The 24127-nt window shown below is 42.4% G+C and overlaps 1 protein-coding gene across 2 annotated transcripts in view; it reads left to right on the plus strand.

Moving 5' to 3' along the window:
- llgl2 (LLGL scribble cell polarity complex component 2) overlaps nucleotides 1-24127 on the plus strand; it is a 101026-nt gene that overhangs the window by 43747 nt on the left and 33152 nt on the right. The window contains exons 4-11 of one of the 2 annotated variants that reach the window (XM_043714552.1): nucleotides 2205-2302; nucleotides 6053-6134; nucleotides 7083-7201; nucleotides 9464-9622; nucleotides 20445-20607; nucleotides 20710-20842; nucleotides 21290-21344; nucleotides 23171-23325. In XM_043714552.1, the coding sequence (XP_043570487.1) occupies nucleotides 2205-2302; nucleotides 6053-6134; nucleotides 7083-7201; nucleotides 9464-9622; nucleotides 20445-20607; nucleotides 20710-20842; nucleotides 21290-21344; nucleotides 23171-23325 (964 nt within the window). The remainder of the gene's footprint in view (nucleotides 1-2204; nucleotides 2303-6052; nucleotides 6135-7082; nucleotides 7202-9463; nucleotides 9623-20444; nucleotides 20608-20709; nucleotides 20843-21289; nucleotides 21345-23170; nucleotides 23326-24127) is intronic. The other variant, XM_043714553.1, reaches the window with a different exon arrangement.

Here is a 24127-nt window from a genome sequence, read left to right on the forward strand (position 1 = left end):
TGAGGTGATGCATTTTGGGGAAGTCTAATTCTAGAGCACATTATACAGTAAATGGAAGAGCCTTGAGAAAAGTTGATGGCCAGAGAGATCTGGGAGTGCAGGTCCATTGTACCTTGAAGGTTGCTGCACAGGTGGATAGAGTGGTCAAGAAGGCATATGGTATGGTTGCCTTCATCTGACTGGGTATTGAGTATAAGAGCTGGCTGGTCATGTTAAAATTGTACGAGACATTGGTTCGGCCGCATTTGGAATATGGTGTACAGTTCTGGTCGCCACAGATGTGGCCAAAAAGATGTGGATGCTTTGGAGAGGGTGCAGAGAAGATTTACAAGGATGTTGTCTGGTATGGTGCTCGCTATGAAGAGAAGTTGAGTAGGTTAGGATTGTTTTAGAAAAAGGAGATTGAGGGGGGAACCTGATTAAGGTCCACAAAATCATGAATGGTATAGACACTGAAGATAGAGATAAGCTTTTTCCCAGGATGAAGGATTCTATAACGAGAGGTCACGCTTTCAAGGTGAGAGCTGAAAAGTTTAAGGGGGGGATATACACTGCTAGTACTTTACACGGAGGGTGGTAGGTGCTTGGAAGGTGTTGCCAGCAGAGGTGGTACGGGAAGGCATTGTAGATTCATTTAAGATGCATCTGGACAGATGAATGAGTAGGTGGGGAGGAGAGGGATACAGATGCTCAGGAATTGAGCGACAGGTTTAGACAGTGGATTTGGATCGGCTCAGGTTTGGAGGGCCAAAGGGCCTTTTCCCTGAACTGTAAGTGTTCTTTAATTGAGTTGATGCTGCATTTTGGTTCTCAAACGAAGACTCCACTGATCTCTAAAAATTTCCCTCGTTTCACACCCATATCTTTGCCCTTCAGAACACCCTTTTTTTTTCCCAACCCCTTCCCCTTCTGGCAAGTTTCCCTACTCAGACCTTTTTATTTGCCTTTGACTCATGTCTGCATGCTGTATCTCTTCCTATCCCGCTCTGATTCTCATGAGCTGCTTTGGTACTCTCCATTATTTCCTGCATCTCTCCTTGTGATGGTACACCATGATGTATTTCAAAAGCTTGTTTTAGATCAGTTATCTGACTCACCAGTATACTGCAAGTGGTTCAGCTGGAGGCTGACCCAATAATGCAGTTCTGTGCAGGGCCCATATCCCATGAATCTGAACACCTTTCTTCCAAACTAATCTTTTAAGCCATATATTCAACTGTGATTTTATTTCACCAGAAGCCCATTTATTCACAGCTTGATAGCAAGCCAGCGATTTTTGTCTTGCAGAGTTCTGTTTTGTTTAATGCCCTTGACATTCAATGACATTGCCATTGCTGAATCCCCTGTCTGACTGTCGATATCTTTTTGGGGAGAAGAGTTGTTTAAATGTTGATCAGAAACTGAACTGGACTAGCCATATCAATACTTGGTATCTAACCAAAGTGTGACTGCCTCCTGGAACAGTGTCCACCTGACATCCCTCCCCCTTCCTGATGCTGTGTGTCACCAATATTCAGCCCAGTTCTTTGCAAACCAAGCTAGTTTAAAACTAAAATTACTGTTACTTTCATGTTCTATTTAATGTTTATCTGTTGAAGTCATGAGTAATGGTTATTTCCACATTTTGATGGGATAAAAGCAGTAGCTTTATGGTAATTTCATCAATTTGCTCAGTCAGCCGTGTGTTTGCTTGTGTGTAGTGAAATGCAATTTGGCAAAGGACAACGGTGTCATTAAAATGATATTCGATCAATGAAATAGAAGAATGTATTTGTTGAATGCAACGTTTGGGGCTACATCTACTAGCATTAGAATACTTGGAGTGGGATATTGTACACCGTGCCACCACCCAGTACTGCTTTAAAAAATATCTATTTGAGAGATGGAAGATTTTCTGGTTTTCAATTCCAGACACTGAACAAGTAGTTATTTTTAAACCAGTTAGTCAAGTCGCTCGTTTCAGACTTCCAGCATCTGCAGTTCTTTTGTTTTATTTCAGCTATTTCTGAAGTTGGATAATCTTATTACAAGGCAATGTACTGGTTGTCAGAGGTGTGACTTCAAGTTGTACATCTAACACTCTGTTCTTAGTGTGTGGTCGGGTTGACTAACATCTGCTCAGAATGTCACTCACTGTCGTGTGAAATTTTCTTGAACATTTAACCCGGTTGTGTACCAATTCTCCATTCTTATTTTTCCTCCAGACTGTGGAGCATGGATTTCCACATCAGCCCAGTGCTCTTGCTTACTGTTCAAGTCTCCAGCTCATGGCCATTGGAAGCCGATCGGGCGCCTTCAAGATGTATCTTTTTCACATGCAATTTAAAACTGTTTGATTGGTTTGCCTCTATTTACAAGTGAGTTGAATTGTATTTATCGTCATGTGTACGAGGCACAATGAAAAGCTTTGTCCTCAAGTAACCACAACTGCAAATAAAGGACCTTTGGATATAGTTGGAGGTTTGTTCTTCACAGCAATCTGGGAAGTTGTTGAGATTTCGACTTTGATTTACTTCAACTAAATTCATCGGTGATCCTGGCCAGTGCTAGATGAAGTGTTCCATTTGATTATGATGTGAAATATGTAAGGGAAGTGATTCTTATTACTCCAGGTCATAGATTCCGAAAGAGCTTTTGGCTATTTATGATAAATATAACTGGAGAAATGGGGCTCAGGAGCTCCAGGTTCACAACATTTTTTTTCCCTTTGGTCACTTTCTATCTGCATGCAACTGACAAACCTGAATTATATACAGTGAATAACAAAAATAATTTTGTAGAAGCTTCAGAAAGTTACCTAAAAGTTCTCACTGATTTTGGTTGAATTGCAGAGTACTGGACCATGCGTTTATCTCTTGACTGAAAGCATCAAAAAAACTTGCATTGTTTCCAGTGTATGGTGTTCAGAGCAGCACTGAAGTTGAGCTTTACCATCTACATAAACAACACATTTACCTCTTATTTGACCTGTTAGAGCTTAACTATCTGTTGGCCCTGACTACTCGTGCTTTGGAGAAATCAGATCTTGGACCAATATTGGAAGAGGGTATTGAAATGCAAAGATCTGCTTCCATATGAAATTCACTATCTGGAATTTCATATGCAATTTCAGTGGAGGCTAACATTGGTCCACAGCTTTTAAAAGAGAATGGGTTCCTACTGGGTGTCCGTGATTGACGAATATCCAACTTATGAATGCTGGTACTTATGGACGTGATCTTATGGAGGGGCAACACATTTAAACATAAGATGTGCATTCCCTGCACTTGGGAATGGCTCCTTTTTATGTTGTCCTGCATTTTGTGAAACTAAACTTGCAAATGGATTCCAGGATGGAACCAATTTGTGACCCAGGGACTGCCTATGGGGGAAAAAAAAACACTTTCGGGTGACTGAATTGAGCTAGGTCAATGGCTTTGTTTCAGAGAGTAAAAGCAGTGGTATGTTGAATGGTTGCCTGTGCAGTAACATTGAGTCTCTGTGCCAACAGCAGGCATTTTATGCACTAGGTGCCAGTTTTTTTCTTTTTGTTTAACTGCCTGAAACTTGATTTTCTTCCCCACCGGTTGCTATTTAACCCCAGAAATTGCTGTAGTGTAAACAAAAGACTTCTCTAATATCATGAGGCCTTTAAAATTCTTTATTGCTCTGCTAAAAATGATTGACATGGTGATTATGTGCAACTTGACAGTGGTCAAGCCCAATGTGCTAGTTGCTTTTTTTTCTCACAGCATTTCCAGGTTTGCATTTAATTCCCATTTGTTTTAACTCTGTCACAAAGCCCACTATCCCTGGAGCTTTCCACTGAAGTTTACTCCTGTGAATCCAGGAGCTGAGCCATATATTTGTAGTCTGCAGCTTGAAACTGACCGGTACCACACTGTCCTGCTACGTGAACTGAGGAGTGCTGCTCCCTTTGAATTTTCAACAATCTCTAAGATATGTGTACCTATGGATTGGAGAATACAGAGATTGTCTGGAGGACTGACCCCATGCTTGAAATGCTATGTCAGGTAACAATGTGAATGCAACTCATCTGTTGCACTGAACAGGCGATACATTCCTAATTGATTTGTTGAAAGCCTTTTATTGCACTTTATCCGAGATCACTTTATAGTTGGTACACTGAGCAAAAGCAAAATACTGGAAATATTCCGCCTGTATGGCATCTGGGGAGAAGAACTGCCACTGTTGCAGATCAGTTACCTTTTTGTTAGAATGATAAAATATTAAGGAGAAGTTTTAAGTAAGTGCAGAAGAAAAATGCAGGTTTGTGAGGGAAGAACAAAAGGGGGAAGTGCAGCTTGCAGTTTTCTGATCTTTGGTCCATTCCTAATGTTGTCCATGAGACTGCTGCTAACAGCAATTTTTAAAAATAAAGTTTAGTCAGTCATACAGCTTGGAAACAGACCTTTCTACTCATCTATGCCAATCATGTTTCCAAACTAAACTAGTCCAACCTGCCTGCATTTGGACCATATCCCTCAAACCCTTCCTATTCATGTACCTATCCAAGTGTCTTTTTAAATCTTGTAATTGTACCTGCATCTTTTACTTCCTCTTGCAGTTTATGCTATATATGAACCACCCTGTGTGTATTTTTAAATATAGTTGCTGCTTGGATCCTTTTTTTTAATCTTTCTCCACTCATCATAAAAATATGCTCCCTAGTTTTGAACTCTCCTTTCCTTTAGTATTCACTTTATCAATGCCCCTCATGATTTCATTAACCTGTAGAAGATCACCCCTCAACCTCCTACACACCAGTGAATAAAGCTCTAGCTTTTTGTTGTTACTCAAACCGTCTAGTCCTGGCAACATCCTGGTAAATCTTTTCTGAACCTTCTCCAATTTATTAATATAGCAGGGCAACCAGAACTGCACACAGTACTTGAAAGTGGCCTCACCAAATTCCAGTACAAATTCAAAATTCTGTCCTAAATCATATCCTCAACGAAGGGAAGCATGCTTCATTTGCCACCTTTTAATCACTGTTGTACAATTTTCAAAGAACTATGTAGCTGAACTCCTAGGTGTCTGTTTTGACAACAGTATGCAGGGCTTTACCATAAGATTTTAAAGAGATCCAAGATTATAAAGAGATTTAAAAATACACACAGGATGGCGCGCTGGAGACTCAAGACCAACTCACTATTTAGAGTCATACAGAAGTACAGCACAGAAACCGATCCTTTGGTCCAACTTGTCCATGCCAGATTTCACATTGGACCATGTTTCTTTTAATTGTATCTTCAAACCTCCCATTTAATGTTTCCTGAATATTAGTGACTCCTCTCTTCTGAGGATTCTATCCATGATTTTCGATTTTGGGATCCTATCTGTTCCTCCCTACCCCCAATCTCTCTCCGTGTTTCTTCACATCCTGCACCCCTCCACCTGCTGTGCGTGCACACACACTGCTGCAGCCTTGATAATTTTCAGGAGAAGAGGTGGATAACTGGCAGAGAACATTTTTGCTTTTCAAACATTTGTTAGATTTGGGAATAGTCCTTGAAACTACTTGATGTAAGGATGAGCCAAGCAACTACAGAAAGTCCATTTAACTCCACGGGTGGGGAAGATTTCTCAAAACAAGAATTTTGAGCAAAACTGATGCTAAGGAAAGCCAGTGTGAATTCTTTTTCAGGGATAATAGTGTTTTGTTTTTGGGTAATGCTGTTTGTATGATCTATACAGATTTCCAAAAAGCATTTGCTCAAATCTGTAGCTTTATTTAAGTTTAGAGCTCAAAGTCAAAGGGACAGTAACAACATGGATACAGAATGGGCCAAGTGACTGGAAACAAAAAACAGTAGCTAATGGCTGTTTTTGCTAACTGGAGGAAAATTTATGCTGACATTCTCCCTAATGTGTGTAATGACCTATATGTTTGTGGGCACAATTTCAAAGCGTACATAAAATACATAAAACATTGTGCAGTGTCATGATCCTCCTCAGTTCATTGTTAGGGCTTGAAGTACTTCAGATATTGGAGTTAAATGTCACAGAAGGGTTTGTGCTGAAATTTGTTGTCCTTAATTTGTGGCTGTAGCTACGGCGCACCTGAGGTGGAGATCATGGGCTTGCATGAGGAGAATGCAGCTGTTACCCAGATTCATTTTCTACCAGAACCGGTAATGTTTCAACTGTCTTCCTCATTCTATTTTTCACCTTCAGGACCACACTTTTTTTTTCCTCTCTATCCTCTGTACTTTCTTTCCCGTTTTGTACTGGTCCGAAGGCTACATTGATTTGAAATGTTCATTTCAGTGCAAGTCCAACATTACTAACTATATAGAACATTGCTTCTAGCAAGTGTAAACTGGCATTCTGCTCAACTCAATAAATTTGTTTAACACCGTATTTGCATAAGTCACAAAATGTTTTCAGTAAAATAAGTTTGTCGTTGAAGAGGGAAGTGGGCAGTTTTATTACCCCATAGACCAGTATTTAGAACATTTTTAGTGTTTTTAACATATTAGAAGCCCTGACTTTATTATGGTGGAGAAAGTGAGGACTAGAGATGAGACTCAAAGTGGGGTGCTGGGAAAGCACAGCAGGTCAGGCAGCATCCGAAGAGTAGGAGAATCTGTATTTTGGGCATAAGCCTTTCCTGATGAAGGGTTTTTGACGGAAATGCAGATTTTCCTGCTCCTTGGATGCTGCCTGACCTGCTGTGCTTTTCTAGCACCCCACTACTCAGTTTGCAAATGTCACTCAATTCAGAGTTTTTAAACTCAACACCTAGGTTATAGTCCAAAAGGTTCATTTGGAAGTACTAGCTTTTGGAGCACTGCTCCTTCGTCAGGTGCTGTAAAAGCAGAATTACTACTATTGCTAATTTCAAGGCCAAAAATGGGATTACAGGTATAATCTGAAATTGCAGAACTCTGTTGTGAAATGTCTTAACTGAAAGATATGGTGATGTCCACCATACCTAAAATTGAGTTTCAGTGGCTCGGGGGGAGGTGAACGAAAAGCATCTTTCACCGCATGCCCTGCTTGACTTCATATTTGAGCTGGTGGATTTTGTATGACATGATCTGCTGCATTGATATGTGGCTACCTTTTTTTTATTGCAGGGTCAGCTGGTGACACTCTTGGATGACAACAGTCTGCATTTATGGAAAGTGAGGAAAAGCCCAGATGGATTGAGTGTCCTAAAGGAAGAATCTCATTTTAATCTAAAAGGACAACCTGGGTAAGAGTTTAAACTGGATCAGTTCAAATCAAGGTGTGCATCAGTGGTCTTTAGGTATTTTAAATAGCGATTTGATTTGAATGTTTGCTCTGCTGGAAGGTTTCTTAAATTTGTCATTCTGAATGTGAAGAAAAATAAAATTAGTGGTCATAGTTTGCAGCTTGTCATGTGCTCAGTTTTTATTCTGACTGACAAGGATGAGTTTATATGATTTAAGTAAATGTTGGGCCCTGATATTCACTGGCTATGGTGGCATAATTATAGTCTTACTGGGCTAGTAATCCAGAGGCCCAGACTAAAAGTCTAGAAACATGGATTCAAATTCTAAGTTGGATGGTAACATTTTAAATTCCGTTAACAAGTCAGAAATACAAAACTCAAGTCTGAGTTTTCATGGTTACCATATTTTAATGTTGTCAACTGTTTTAAAACAAAAGCACCATCTGGTTCATTGATGGAAGGAAACTTGCCTCTTTGCCTGGTTGGTCATTGTGATTCTGGAACATTAATATCAGAGCACAAACAAGCTGGAGTAGGCCATTCAGCCCCTCAGCTTTCTAGCCATTCAACAAGATATGGCTGATCTGCCCTAGGTCTCAACTCCTTCGTATTTCAAAAACTCTTCCTTTTATGTTCTAAATACTTTTTTTTTCAGAAGCCCAGCAACCATACCTCCTGGGGTGCTACACTCTCTCTCTGGGAGTAGAAATTGTGTTCAAGCTCCCTTTTTTTTTAATGTTGGTATCTCTTAATTCTAACTATATCACCTGAGTTTGCACCAGTTGGTCTCTTTATTTTCCCTCCCCACCCCCGCCACCCCAAGTGAAAGCATCATCTCAACAACTACCCTGTCATAGCCTCTTGAGAATCTTATGTTTAATTTGGATCACCCCTCATTATACTAAATTCTAAAGGCCTAACCTGTTTCACTTTTTTTCTAGATAAGTCCACTCCTTCATGTCAGGAATCACCGTAGTGAATCTGTTTTGAACTGCCTTCGATCCCAGCCTTTCCCTTTTAAGATGGGGATGAAAAGTGTATACAATAATTCACGTGGCCTAATGAGTATCCTGTACAGTTGTAAGAAGACTCTCCTATTTTTAAACTCTATCCCCTTGAAGGCCAATTACCTGCTACATCTATGTGCCAACTTCGTGTCTAATGCACAAGTACATTCAGATTCCCCACCACTTTGCATTTCTTTTTGAAAAGCAATTTTCTCTATTTAATTGCTGGTCTGTCTTTTGATTCTTCCAAGCAAAGTGAATGATTTCACCTTTTTTCTACATTTTCAACTCCATCTACCAAACACTTTATTGCTTGTCCTCCACATGAGATACCTTCCTACTTAATTTTGAACTGTCAATTTGAACCCAGTACTTCTCCTAAGCCATCAGTAGAAATTGTAAATAAAAAACTTAGCCTTGTGGCATGCCACAAGGATATCTTTCCAACTTGGAAAATTGCCCAGTAATCTCTACTGTTTTGTGTTTAATCAATTCTTGATCCATACTGTACATTATTCTCAATACCATAAACTCCTATCTTAAGCATTAACCTTTTTTAATGTGGCATCTTATGTGTTTTCTGGAAATTCAAAAATGCTACACATGCCTATTTTCACCCCCCAGCCCAACGCTGTTTGTATAACCTCCAAGATCATTTTACAGCTTCGACTACTGTGATTTTCCTTTCACAAAACCATGTTTGACTCCTTTTTGATAACACTAAGGCCACATAATCGTCTGCTATTTAATCCTTAAGAATGAAGTCTAGACTTTTCCCAGCAACCAATGTTGGGCTAACTTGTCTAGTTTTCTGCTTTCTATCTTGTTCCCTTGAAGAGGGAGGTCAAAATAATTATTTTTCAATCAGCTGGAACTGTTCTGGAATCCATGAAGTTCTGGAATATTTTGAACAAAGCTTCTGCTTTCACTGCATCCACTTCCATTGAAAGCACTGAAAGAAGGCCACTGTGTCCTGTTTTTTTTTCTTGTCTGCATAGTTCCGTAGATTTCTCAAATACTGTCTCACTGAGATCTTTCTTCCCATGACAACCTTACTTAATATTTTTGGCAAGTTTCTAGTGTCCTCAACCATGGACGCAACAGATTTGGTTTAAATTGTCTGCCATTTCCCTGGGTTTAATGCCCCAGTTACATCCTCCATTCTGCGCCTTTCAGCAGTGAAATAACTAAGTTAATGTTTCTTGATTTTTGCCTGTAACTTTTTGTTGTCGGTGACTTTGTTCCCTGTTTACAGTGCTCCACCAAGTGTCACTACAATAACTGTCGTCCTCCCTCATTCATCTGGTGATGTGCTATTTCTGGGGACAGAAGGTGGCTGTGTGTTTGTAGTGGAACATCCATCTTTGAGAGAGCAGGAAGAGCGAACCATCACCCATGAGGCTGTTCTACAGAAGTAAGGGCTCTGCTTATGTTTCCACCAAAGACTGCCACTCTGCCTGCTTTACCATCCATTACTATAGGTTATGATCTGATGGCATTTTGAACAGATGGTATGGCACAAGAGATGCTGTCACTTATCACTCCACTTATTTTCTTAAAATAATAGGTTGATTCACTCTGATATTTGACAAGACAGATATAAATTTTCCTATCTTTTTTGTTTTCTTTCCCAGTCCTTTGTGCCTACGTTCCTTTTCTCCATGTATTTATGATCTGTTGTGCATAAATTGGTAAGAGACTTTCTCAGGGAAATGCACAACAGCAATTTGGCAGTTGTTTATGGAACCCTTGCTGAAAGTGCTGAACAGGTTTGTCCCACTGAGGCAAGGAAGGGATGGTAGGATGAAAGAACCTTGGATGAAGAGAGAGGTGGAACATTTAGTCAAGAGGGAGAATAAAGCTTAAGGTTGAGGAAGCAAGGATCGGTCAGGGGTCTAGAGGGTTACAAGGTTGCCCGGAAGGAACTGAAGAATGGACTTTGGAGAGCGAGAAGGGGACATGGAAAAGCTTTTGTGGGTAGGGTTAAGGAAAACCTGAAGATATCCTACACTTTTGTGAGGAACAAGAGTGTGGTCAGAGTGAGGATAGGACCGATCAGGGATAGTGGAGGGAACTTGCGCCTAGAGTCAGAGGATGCAGGGGAGGTCCTTACTGAATACTTTGCTTCAGGATTCACTACTGAGAAGGACCTTGTCGTTTGTGATGGCAGTGTGAAACAGACTGATATGGTCAAACAGGTTGATAAGGAGGATGTGCTGGAAGTGTTGAAAAACCTGAGAATAGGTAAGTCCCCTAGACCAGATGGGATATACCCAAGGTTACTATGGGAAGTTGCTCTGCCTTTGGCAATGATCTTTGTGTCCTCCCTGTTCACTGGAGTAGTGCCAGATAATTGGAGGGTGGTAAATCTTATTCCCTTGTTCAAGAAAGGGATAGGGATAATCCTGGGAAATGCAGTCTTGTGTCAGTGGTGAACAAATTATTGGTGAGGATTTTTGAGACTGGATTCATGATTATTTGGAAAACAGTTTGATTAGAGATAGTCAGCTGACTTTGAAAGTCGGGATATTGACAGGGCTAAAAAGGGATGGATGGAGTTTACCCTGGAAGAGTGAAGAATTCACTTTGGAAGGTTGAATTTGAATGGAGATAACTAGGTTAAGGGCAAGATTCTTAGCAGTGTGGAGGAACAGAGGGATCTTAGGGTCCATGTCCATAGATACTCAAAGTTGCCACCTAAACAGTTAGGGTTGTTAAGAAGGCAAACGGTGTGTTGGCTTTCATTAACAGGGGGAATTGAGTTTAAGAGCCAGGAGTTTATGCTGTAGCTTTATAAAGACCCCACTTGGAGCACAGAAGAACCTCTATCTGAAAGAAGAGATGGGCAGGCACTATTTCATTCAGACAATTGATTATTCAGTTAATTGGTTCAATGCCTGTCCTCTGGGGCTTGGAGTTTTCTGTTTTAAGTTCACTCCCCATTCAGGAGATGACACAGTATCATACCCATGTGTGAGCCCTACACCCCATGCTGCCCACACCACCCCTTCATCCTGTCTGCCCCCCACCCAGTCTTGTCCAACAGCGCTGCTTCCCTCCACCCGTGTCCCCCAACCCCATCTAACACTGTCCCCTCTCCAGGGCAGCTGGACTGGACACAAACAACAAGGCAGCTCCGGCTGTTGCCTTTTAGGGGGTGAGTCTCCAAATAGAGCACACATGGTACGCGCACAACTTCGTACTGCAATGTTTTGACAGGTTCCACCTTTGCCCTGTACAGGAGAGATTATCTGGGGAAGGGGGGTTGAGGGTACACTGCTGTGTAGAACTCTAGGGAAAGTGAGATCAATCATTTGGAGACAGTGCCTGGGCTCCCATCAGTCCAGGACTGTTCACTTGGCAACATTTCAGGAAGCAGATGAGTGTTGGAAACACATCTTTGATGCAATGTTTCTATCAGGACTCGAGATCTCCTTCGGGTAATGCAATATTCAGATTATCGAAGTTCCTCTGTATTGTGTTCAGTTCTGGTCACCTCAGGAAGGATGTGAAAGCTTTCGGGAGGGTACAGAGAAGACTTAGAAGGATGTTGCCTGGACTGGAGGGCATGCATTCTGAAGTAAGGTTGAGGGAGCTAGGACTTTGCTCATTGGAACGAAGAAGGATGAGAGCTGACTTGATAGAGGTGTACAAGATGATAGGCACAGAGTGGATAGCCAGAGATGTTTTCCCATGACGGAAATGTCTGTCATGAAGGGGTATAATTTTAAAGTGATTGGAAAATGGTTTAGGGGAGATGTCAAGAACCTACCTCTGACACAGATGGGTGGATGAAATACACTGCCAGCAGTGGTGGTAGGGTCCGATTACATTAGGGACATTTTAAGCAAATAGTGTCATAGAGATGTACAGCATGGAAACAAACCCTTCGGTCCAACTCGTCCATGCTGACCAGATATCCCAACCTAATCTAGTCCCACCTGCCCGTACCTGGCCCATATCCCTCCAAACCCTCCCTATTCATATACCCATCTAGATGCCTTTTTAAATGTTGCATGGCACCAGCCTCCACCACTTTCTCTGGCAGCTCATTCCATACATGTACCACCCTCTGTGTTTTTAAAAAAAAAAAAAGCTGCCCCTTGGGTCTCTTTTGTATCTTTCCCCTCTCACCCTAAACCTCTGCCCTCTAATTGTGGACTTTCCCACCTCCGGGAAGAGACTTGGTCTATTAACCTATCCATGTCCCTCATGATTTGAAAAACCTCTAAGGTCACCCCTCCGCCTCTGACACTGCAGGGGGATAGGTATATAGATTATAGTAAAATGAAGAGTTAGTTTGATCAGGGTAGGATGAAAGGTTGGCACAAAGAGGGCTGAAGGGCCTGTACTGTGCTATAGTGTTCGATGTTCGAATAACAAATTCCCATCTGAATCTCTGTCCCGCTCCTGTCAAGCATTTCAAATCCAATCACTCCATTCTCTATTTAATCCCTGGTTCCTTTGTCATCTTTAAATCTATGCCTCTTGCTTGTTCCTTCACTCACCCAGAAGTAGTTTTTAAATTTATTCTCCCTTAACAGTTTGGTTTTTTAAACACGCTTCCTTTTGAATCATCACATGGTTATCTCCAGAGCCTCAACATTTCCTAGTCTATCTCAACTTGTTCGTTTTTTTTAACTCTGATCTCCCCATAAGTCACCCATTGCTCCCTTGACTTACTGACAATCCTGCCTCAAATCTACCGTCAACCACTCCTCATAAACAAAAACTTCACCCTCCAAGCTAAGAATAGTTCACAGGTCGGCGCAACATTGAGGGCCGAAGGAAGGGCCTGTTCTACGCTGTATTGTTGTATGTTCTAACTCCTCTCTCCTTGACAAACTGCATCCCCTTTTAGCTTAATTTTTCCTCTCCAAGCCTTGATGACACGGCCTCCTTTTCAAACATGTTGCTCCTTCCCCTTGTGCATGAATGACTCCAATCATGTTTTTGTCTCTGGCATTGTTTTTAAGTGGCTCCTATCAACAAAAGTTGAACCGATCAGTCACATGTCATTTATTTTAAATAAGCTCACTTGTAACCGGTTGAGAAATAGTGCTGATTACATTGATCAATCTTGATATGGAAGATTGCTGGGGCTTCTAAATACTTACCTGAACCAATCCTCCATGGCTAAGCATCAAAGTAAGAAAATGATTTCCCAGAATCTAGCTAATCAAATGGGTCAGAGAACCAAAATTGCTCAAATCTCAACAGGTCTGGCAGCATCCATGAAGAGAAATCAGTTAACATTTCTGGTCTGGTGACCCTCCTTCAGAACTGATGGTAGCTAGAAAAATGTTGGATTTTATACAGAAGGTGGGGTGAGGGAGGGGGGAAAGCAGTTAATTATCTCTTTTGGATAGAGCCTAAAGTGCGAGAAGAACAGTTGGACAGACAAAGAAGTAGATAATTATCTGGCGAGGAGTGTGAATAGCTGTTAATGGAGACTGTTGGTGGCTAACAACAATAAGTAGTGTGTAGTGGTAGATTGTGAGATAACAAGGGTGTGTGTGTGTGTGCATGTGTGTGTGCATGCGTGCGTGCGTGTGTCACATCGGGCCTGCTGGCCCCGGGCCCCGACGGCCACAGGGACCCGGCGAGGCCCCGCCCGTCCTCTAGCATCTTGTGCAGGGCGTCGCTGGAGCCCTGCAGCATGCCCGGGACCGATATTGGCCAGAGAATGGGGTAGTGTGACGTAGTCGGCAACTGGAAGCCTAAGGCCATTTTTGTGGACAACATGGGTGTCTCCTGCAAAGCACTCACCCAGTCTATCCTTCATTTTCCCCACCATTGAGGAGACCACATTGTGAGCGGTAAATGCAGTAGACTAAATTGTGAGAAGTGCAGGTAAAGTGCTGCTTCGCCTGGCAGGTGTGTTTGGGTCCTTGGATAGAGTGAGAAAGGAAATGGGGAAGTGTTACACTTTTGGCAACTGCATGGCAAGGTGCCATTGGGCTGTAGGTGCTGTTGGGAGTGGACCAAGGTGTTCTGAAGGGAACTGTCCCTGTGGAAGGCAGACAAGGGAGGGAGGGGGCTAAAAGGTCTAAAAATTGATAAATCTCCTGGCCCAGATGGGCTACATCTGCAGATTCTGAGGGATGTGGTTGAAAAAATAGCTGAGGCGTTGGTTGTAATCTTTCAAAAATCAATGGAGTCAGGGAAAGTCCCAGATGTTGGAAAATCACTGTTGTAACCCAATTGTTCAAGAAAGGGTCAAGGGGAAAAAAAAGATGGAAAATTATACGCCAATTAGGCTAACCTCCAGTTGTAGGTAAAATTCTAGAATCCATCGTTAAGGATAAGATTTCTATCTTCTCATTCTGGGAGTGTGTGGGTAAGTGACGTTGAAATGCCTATCAGCCATGATTGAGTGGCAGGAGTGGACTCGATGGGCTGAGTGGCCTTACTTCCACTCCTATTTCTTATGGTGTTATGGTTCTTATGTGTTTGGAGGTGGCAGAAATGGTGGCTAACTATATTCTGGATATGGATGTTGGTGGGATGGTGGATAAGGACAAGGGGGACCATATTGCTGTTGGGGGAAAGAGGGTGAGGACAGAAGTGCAGGAGATGGGTTGGACCTAGTTAAAGTCTCTGGAAACAATGATGCTGGTGAGTTCTTGGCTGAGTAAGAGGGTGGAGGCTCCCTTGTAGAAGATGGCATCAGAACATGTGCCATGGAGACAGGGGATCTGGGAGAATGGAATAGAGTCTTTTGGAAGCAAGGTGCGCAGATGTGTAGTCCAGGTAACTGGCCAGTCTGTCCCGAGAAATAGAAATAACAGATGTCAAGGAAGGAGGAGTGACAGCTGGACTAAGTCAAAGTGAGGGTGAGGTGGAATTTGAAAGTGAAATCAATTAAACCTTTCCAATTCCAGGAGAGAACGAGAGAGCGCGAGATCAATGATATCAGAGTTGTGGGTGGGTTTGGAATAGAACTGGAACAAGGAATGTTCCATGTACCTCACAGAGACAGGTGTAACTAAGGTCCATGTGGGTACCCATGGCCACACCTCTGAACTGAAGAAAATGAAGGTGGTAGGTGAGGATGGTTCAGGCCTTCGCTCCAGGAAGATGCAGAGAGCCCTGATACCGTCCTGATAGGGGATGGACATCAGAAGGGTTTATATTTCCATGGGAAAGAGGCAGCAGCTGTACCCTGCAAGTTGGAAATTCCAAAACTGGTGTGAAGTGTCAGGAATTGCAGGTGTATGTAAGTGGGTGGGAACTGGGCTAGGGCAGATGAGTTCTGTGGGGCAGGAGCAGGTAGGAACAATGGATCTGCCCAGGCAGTCCTGTTAGTAAATTTTCGGAAGCAGGTAGAAGTGAGCGGTGTGCTGTTGGTATGCTATCAACTTGGAGTCAGTGCAGGGGAGACCACGCAATGAATTGAGGTCTATGTCCATTGTTAACACAATGGTCTGATGTTCCATGGTGAGGTCATGGTCTGGGTGAGATGGGAGGAGATACCTGCAAGCTGGCCTTCAGCCTCTGCAATGTAGAGGTCAGTCAGCCAGTTAACAACAAAACCACCTTTTTTGGTAGGCTTAATCACCAAGTCAAGGTTAGATCTGAGTGCACAGAGTGCAGTCAGTTCAGGAGGAGATAGGTTGGAATAAGTTGGGGGGGTAGAGAAAATGAAGTGACCAATGTCATGTTGACCATGTTCAACGAACAGGTCGAGTGCAGCAAAAAGGCCAGAGAAAGGAGTAAAGATGGGTGAAGGGGTCTGTGGGATGGGGAGAGAATTCTTGCCCAAAGATGTGGGTATGGAAGAGTTCGATGTCATGTCATGCCTGAAATTCATGATAGGGGATGCAGCGCGATAGATATGAGACCTTTTACTAAGTATAGAATGCTCCGTATCGGAGTCGAAGTTTAGGAGGAATGGTGATTGTGACTGGAGGTCCTTGGCTTTGCAAGAGTTGGCAGTTACAACCTCCAGAGTCTTGTTGTAACAGTGAGTAATGTTCCTGTCCAAAATCTTTTTTTTTCGAGGTGTTTAGATGTTGAATTCTTCCCATTGTTCCACTGAAGAACAGCAGTTGGGTATTCAGAGTCCTAGAGACGTACAGCATGGAAACAGACCCTTCGGTCCAACCTGAACATGCTGACCAGATTTCCCAACCAACCTAGTCCCACCTGCCAGCACCTGGCCCATATCCCTCCAAACCCTTCCTATTCATATACCCATCCAAATGCCTTGTAAATGTTGCAATTGTACCAGTCTCCACCACTTCCTCTGGCAGCTCATTCCATACACTTACAACCCTCTGTCTGGAAAAAGTTGCCCCCGAGGTCTCTTTTATATCTTTCCCCTCTCGCCCTAAACCTATGCCCTCTAGTTCTGGACTCCCCAACCCCAGGGAAAAGACTTTGTCTATTTATTCTATCCATGCCCCTCATAATTTTGTAAACCTCTATAAGGTCACCCCTCCGCCTCCGACGCTCCAGGGAAAACAGCCCCAGCCTGTTGAGCCTCTCCCTGTAGCTCAGATCCTCCAACCCTGGCAACATCCTTGTAAATCTTTTCTCTCTTTGTTCAGCAACACTCCCTAGGACCTTACCATTAAGTGTATAAAGTCCTGCTAAGATTTGCTTTCCCAAAATGCAGCACCTCGCATTTATCTGAATCAAACGCCATCTGCCGTTTCTCAGCCCATTGGCCCATCTGGTCCAGATCCTGTTGTAATCTGAGGTAACCCTCTTCGCTGTCCACTACACCTCCAATTTTGGTGTCCTCTGCAAACTTACTAACTGTACCTCTTATGCTCGCATCCAAATCATTTATGTAAATGACAAAAAGTAGAAGGCCCAGCACTGATCCTTGTGGCACTCCACTGGTCACAGGCCTCCAGTCTGAAAAACAACCCTCCACCACCACCCTGTCTTCTACCTTTGAGCCACTTCCGTACCCAAATGGCAAGTTCTCCCTTTATTCCATGAGATCTAACCTTGCTAATCAGTCTCCCATGGGGAACCTTGTTGAATGCCTTACTGAAGTCCATATAGATCACATCTGTTCTGCCCTCATCAATCTTCTTTGTTACTTCTTCAAAAAACTCAATCAAGTTTATGAGACATGATTTCCCACACACAAAGCCATGTTGATGACCCTGAATCAGTCCTTGCCTTTCCAAATACATGTACATCCTAACCCTCGGGATTCCCTCCAATAACTTGCCCACCATTGAGGTCAGGCTCACCAGTCTATAATTCTCTGGCTTGTTTTTACCACCCTTCTTAAACAGTGTCACTACGTTTGCCAAACTCCAGTCTTCTGGCACCTCTACTGTGACTATCAATGATACAAATATCTCAGCAAGAGGTGCAGCAATCACTTCCCTAGCTTTCCAGAGTTCTCGGGTACACCTGATCAGGTCCTGGGGATTTATCCAATTTAACCGTTTCAAGACATCCAGCACTTCCTCCTCTGTAATCTGGACAGTTTGCAAGTTGTCACCATCTATTTCCCTACAGTCTATATCTTCCATATCCTTTTCCACAGTAAATACTGAAAATATTCATTTAGTATCTCCCCCATTTTCTGTGGCTCCACACAAAGGCCGCCTTGCTGATCTTTGAGGGGCCCTATTCTCTCCCTAGTTACCCTTTTGAGTCCTTAATATATTTGTAAAAACCCTTTGGATTCTCCTTAATTGTATTTGCCAAAGCTATCTCATGTCCCCGTTTTGCCCTCCTGATTTCCCTCTTAAGTATACTCCTACTTTCTTTGTACTCTTCTAAGGATTCACTTGCTCTATCCTGTGTGTACCTGACATATGCTTCCTTCTTTTTCTTAACCAAACCCTCAATTTCTTTAGTCATCCATCATTCCCTATACCTACCAGCCTTCCGTTTTCACCCTGACAGGAATATACTTTCTCTGGATTCTTGTTCTCTCATTTTCTGAAGGCTTCTCATTTTCCAACCGTCCCTTTACCTGTGAACATCTGCCTCCAATCAGCTTTCGAAAGTTCTTGCCTAATACCGTCAAAATTGGCCTTTCTCCAGTTTAGAACTACAACTTTTAGATCTGGTCTACCCTTTTACATCACTATTTTAAAACAAATAGAATTATGGTCGCTGGCCCCAAAGTGCTCCCCCACTGACACCTCAGTCACCTGCCCTACCTTATTTCCCAAGAGTAGGTCAAGTATTGCACCTTCTCGAGTAGGTACATCCACATACTGAATCAGAAAATTGTCTTGTACACACTTAAGAAATTCCTCTCCATCTAAACCTTTAATACTATGGCAGTCCTAGTCGATGTTTGGAAAGTTAAAATCCCCTACCATAACTACAATATTATTCTTACAGATAGCTGAGATCTCCTTACAAGTTTGTTTCTCAATTTCCCTCTGACTATTGGGTGGTCTATAATACAATCCCAATAAAGTGATCATCCCTTATTTCTCAGTTCCACCGAAATAACTTCCCTGGATGTGTTTCTGGGAATATCTTCCCTCAGCACAGCTGTAATGCTATCCCTTATCAAAAATGCCACTCCCCCTCCTCTCTTGCCTCCCTTTCTATCCTTCCCGTAGCATTTGTATCCTGGAACATTAAGCTGCCAGTCCTGCCCATCCCTGAGCCACATTTCTGTAATTGCTATGATATCCCAGTCATGCCCTGAGTTCATCTGCCTTCCCTGTTAGGCCCCTTGCATTGAAATAAATGCAGTTTAATGTATTAGTCCTTCACTGTCCCTACCTGCCCTGTTTGTTCGACTCACGTCTGTTCTCAGCTGTACCCGTCTCAGGTCGATCTCTTTCCTCATTATCTCCCTGGGTCTCACTGCCCCCGCACCTTTTCTTCCACGCACACACGCACACACACCTCTTACTAGTTGAAATCCTCCCAGGCAGTTCTAGCAAATGTCCCTGCCAGTATATTAGTCCCCTACCGATTCAGGTGCAATCCGTCCTTCTTGTACAGGTCACTTCTACCCCAAAAGAGATTCCAATGATCCAAAAATGTGAATCCTTCTCCCATACACCAGCTCCTCAGCTATGCATACATCTGCTCTATCCTCCTATTCCTGCCCTCACTAGCTCGTAGCACTGGGAGTAATCCAGATATTACTACCCTTGAGGACCTCCTTTTTTTAAATTTCTGCCTAACTCTCTGTAATCTCCCTTCAGAATCTCAACCTTTTCCCTTCCAATATCGTTGGTTCCAATGTGGACAATGGCCTCCTGCTGGCCCCTCGCCCCCATGAGAACATTCTGCATCCTCTCTGAGACATCCTTGATCCTGGCACCAGGGAAACAACACACCATTCTGCTTTTTCTCTGCTGGCCACAGAAACGTCTATCTCTACCTCGGACTACAGAATCCCCTAACACAATTGATGTCTTGGAAGCCGACGTACCCCTCGTTGCATTAGAGCCAGTCGCAACACCAGAAACTTGGCTGTTTGTGCTACGTTCCCCTGAGAATCCATCACCCCCCTACATTTTACAAAACAGCATACCTGTTTGAAATGGGTATATCACAAGACTCCTGCCCTAGGTGCCAACCTCTCTCTCCCTTCCTGGAGTTAACCCATCTATGTGAATGTATCTGAGACTTGCGCCCCCTCCCCCCCCACCCCCCCCCCCACCTCCTATAAAATACCATCCATCACATACAGTTGCTGTTGCAATTTCCTCATCGCTTCTATCTGTCTCTCCAACCGATCCACTCAATCTGATAAGATTTGCATCCAACAGCATTTATGGCAGATATAATCCACAGTAACCCTTAAACTCTCTTTAAACTCCCACATCTAACAAGAAGTACATATCACTGCAAAGGCCACTTTTGCTCCTTCACAATCTACCGACCCAGAAAATAACAGTCTTCTTCCTCTACAAACACTGCCCCAGGTTAAATTAATAGCTATGGCTTATATTTTAAGTTTAATGAAGAAATTTGTCTCCAAAAACACACGAAAGAATCCACTATACTCACTACTGCAGCCTTTCTCTTGGACAGACTTAAAACAACAATTAACTTACCTGATTCTGTGCTGTGAACTTTGCCAACAGTTCCTCCAAGATTAGTTGTGAATTTCGCTGTCTGTTAATTTTCCCAGATCCCTCTGATTTATTTTCTTTTTGTTTGTTCTCTTTTTTTTTTTTGCCCCAACCACCCAGTTGGAGTGAGGGGTGAACTTGAGTGAGGGTTGGTGGGAAAAGAGTTAACAAATTTTGAGTAGTAATAACCTATTTCTATTCTTCCTTCAGAGTGCCTGATGATTATCAAAGTAAACGTTCATTGGGATCTGTGGAGGCCCTGGAGGAGAACCCAAGAAACCCCCATCAAATATTGATTGGATATAGCAGAGGCCTTATCATATTGTGGGATTTGCAGACTAGTGAAGCAACACATCAGTTTTTGGGAGATCTGGTATGGTTTTCTTTGCATAATCTGTTCTGAGAATATGGATGGACTGGGAGCTGTGAACTACCCTTTGAGTACTTGGTGATCTTATCTGTTTGCCATCCACAGCAGCTGGAGAGTGTGACCTGGCAGAGGGATGGACGGCAGATCATCAGCTCCCATAGTGATGGTAGCTACTGCCAATGGCCAGTATCAAACAATGATCGATCACCACAGCCTTTAGAAAACAAAGTGCCTTATGGTCAGTATGATCCTGTGGAATAATGTACTTATGCCGAAAGCCAACAAGGAGATTGCCTAAAAATATGAACTGGAAAGCTTAGTGGACAGGAAAACCTGAAGTTGGCCAGATTACTGCATGCCCTGAGCAATGTGTCCTGCCTTTTCTTAAAGGAATTACTTGTCCAGTTCATTGATATATTTGTCTGCAGTCTACTAACTCAGGACAGACCAGGGCAGAGGCTAGTGGAAGACAGGCTGAGGAAATGCAGACGAGTAAAAGAATTGCTTGTTACTATTGGAACTAAACGTGAATTAAGACATTATAAACAATTTCACAAACTGTGTATTTGACCTGGCTTATGGTAAATATCGCCGTGGGATGTGCAGAAACCAAGATATTCAGCTCCCATGTGATCTCTGGACTCCAGATCTGTTACTAAGCTTCTTTCTACTTTCTTGTCCACAGGTCCTTTCCCTTGCAAAGCAATTCCAAAGATTCTTTGGCTTACAACCAAGCAAAGGTAGGTTGCTGCTGTTTGTCAAGCTTTGTGCAGTGTACAACACGAGTACAGAGGACTGGTAAAGGCCAGTAGCCTGGAATAAGAAGGATGTGCGGATAGAAGTAAGAAAGCAGGAATGAAGCAGTCTGTTCAAGTTAAGAATGCTTTTACATCAAGGCATATTGTGGTAAATAAGTAAGCTGCAGACTTGGGTTCTGCATTGTAGCAGCAGAAACCTGGATTAAAGAAAATTGCAAACTTAGTCTTGTAGCCAGGAATTTTGTGAAGGGAAAATAACAGTTGGCAATATTTAATCAAGCTATTATACTGTTGGACAGGATGGTTTGAGGGATAAATGACAGTTTCTTTGACTGTAATTAAGGACAATCAAGGGAGATACTACAATACTGACTGGATGCATGCTACTGCCCACACAATAGTGAGGAAAGAAAGGTGAAGGGGCAAAACAGTTGCAAGAATGAAAATAATTTCAACTTTTCTTGTCCAAAGAGAATGGGACAGTAATGGTAAAGGGAAAAGGAGCAATGTTCCTGAAGGTATGCAAGATAACTTTTCTTGGTGCTTAAGTGGAAGGTATGGCCTTAGATCTCATTCTAGGGAATGAAGTTGGATGAATGATTAATGTTTCAGTTGGGGAACAATTATCTCAGTGTTCATAATACTTATGGGCAAAGAATGAGCTAGTTTAAAAGCTCTTAACTGGGAATGGAAGCTTCAGTGAACTGAGGGCATCTGATCGAATGCATTGCAAGCAAAATTTGATCAGTAAACAATAATTGAATAATGGGAGGCCTTAAAGAAGAGAGCTCTTGGACAGCGTATACATGTTGCTGTGGTTGGGATGTGGGGAGAATAATCAAACGTGGTTGAAATGAGGTCAAAATAAGATGGGAGCTTTTGACGATTAAGTCCAAAATCCATTAGTGAACCAAGTTAAATAAAGGATTTTTCCAAATGAAATAGGAAAACAATGACAATAAGTTAGTGTCTCGTGTAAAAAGGAACAGTTTTTTTAAAAAATGTAAATGCTAGAAAAGCAATTAGAGATGATTTTAACGGTCATTAAAGCTGAACAGGTTGGTTTTGGAGATGCTCGACTTGGCTAAAATACCAAGTGAAGACTTTAGATCTGCTGTTACTGAAGAGGATGCTGATAATGTAGCAGTAAAAGGGATGGTTGTAAATAGAATAAAAATAGATAGAAGATCAAACTGTCACTCTTCAGCTGGTATGCCCCTGTACGTGGAAGCGAAACCTCCTAGTCTTCTCGGTATGGAAATCGTGGAAGTTATGCTTGCAGGGTTCCAATTCTCCAAGCATGGGATTGTGCCATAAGACTGGAAGATTGCAAATGTTCTACTGTTTTTTTTTGAAGTATGATGAGAAGGACAAACCTGGCAATTAAATGACCAGCCAGGCAACTACAGGTAGCAGAGGAGACAGTTGGGACAAATTTTAATTGATGTTTTGGTAAGGTGTGGGCTAACAAATACAAGCCAGTGCTAGTTTGTTGAAAACAAACTGTTTGAGCTTATTTGACTTCTTTTGAAGTGATATACAAAGTTACTGTATATTGTAATAGGTGTTTTGGTGAAGTTTCGCTTAATAGATTTGTTTGTAAATGTGATGTCTGTGGGATTAAAGTAACATGAGCAGTTTGGATACAAAATTTACCGAAGGATGAGGAGGATGCTGGGTTGGTGTGATTTAACCTCTGTTGGGTTTTACTTTGAAACCTGTGATATTCTTTTAGACCTGTCTTTGTATCTGTTGTGCTTGAAGCATTGGAGAAGATTTCAACAAGTGGGAATGTTGTCTTTCTGCAGGACTCCTTTCATCATCTTCAAAGGAGGGATGCCTCGGGCCAGCTATGGTGACCGACATTGTATCTCTGTCCTACATGGCTCCAAGCAGATTGCGTTTGACTTCACTTCTCGGGTCATTGATTTCTTTGTTGTTGATGAGGGTGAATCCAAATCTGGTAAATATGTTAAGTGTTTGTCCCTTTTTTTTTAAGTTGTGAAAACTAACATATTTGTCAACAAAAATAAATGATACATGATCCATGTATTCTTGTTGCCACCAATCTTGTGTATTTATGCACTCTCACTAATGTTGCTCTGCCACTGTTTCTGAGCAAGAGCCTGTAAATCAACAATGTGTATACAAACCTTCTTAAGTCAAAAATTGAACCATACAGATCAAGCACCTGACACAATTTTCTGCAATGCAACTTTAAGATGGTGAACTTTTTCTGTACCAGGTGATGTTTAATGAGGAACTTGGACTTCGCTCTGTATCTAGCTCCACATTGTACCTGCATTGGGAATGTTTGTTGATTTCTGATGTTTTTAAGTAATTAGCTTTGAGATTCAATTTAGTAGATGCTGAGCTAATCATAAGTTTCAAAATCACACTTGGCAGTTTCTGCTGTATCATTCGGTTCCAACTTTTATTATACTTAGAAAACTTAGAATTGATTTGATATTTCATGAGGAGAAAGTGAGGGCTGCAGATGCTGGAAATCAGAGCTGAAAATGTGTTGCTGGAAAAGCGCAGCAGGTCAGGCAGCATCCAGGGAACAGGAGAATCGACGTTTCGGGCATGAGCCCTTCTTCAGGATTGAGGAAAGTGTGTCCATCAGGCTAAGATAAAATGTAGGGAGGAGGGACTTGGGGGAGGGGCGTTGGAAATGCGATAGGTGGAGGGAGGTCAAGGTGAGGGTGATAGGCCGGGTGGGGTGGGGGCGGAGAGGTCAGGAAGAAGATTGCAGGTTAGGAAGG

This window comes from Chiloscyllium plagiosum, chromosome 24 (assembly GCF_004010195.1).
Source record: "Chiloscyllium plagiosum isolate BGI_BamShark_2017 chromosome 24, ASM401019v2, whole genome shotgun sequence".
NCBI classification, from domain to species: domain Eukaryota; kingdom Metazoa; phylum Chordata; class Chondrichthyes; order Orectolobiformes; family Hemiscylliidae; genus Chiloscyllium; species Chiloscyllium plagiosum.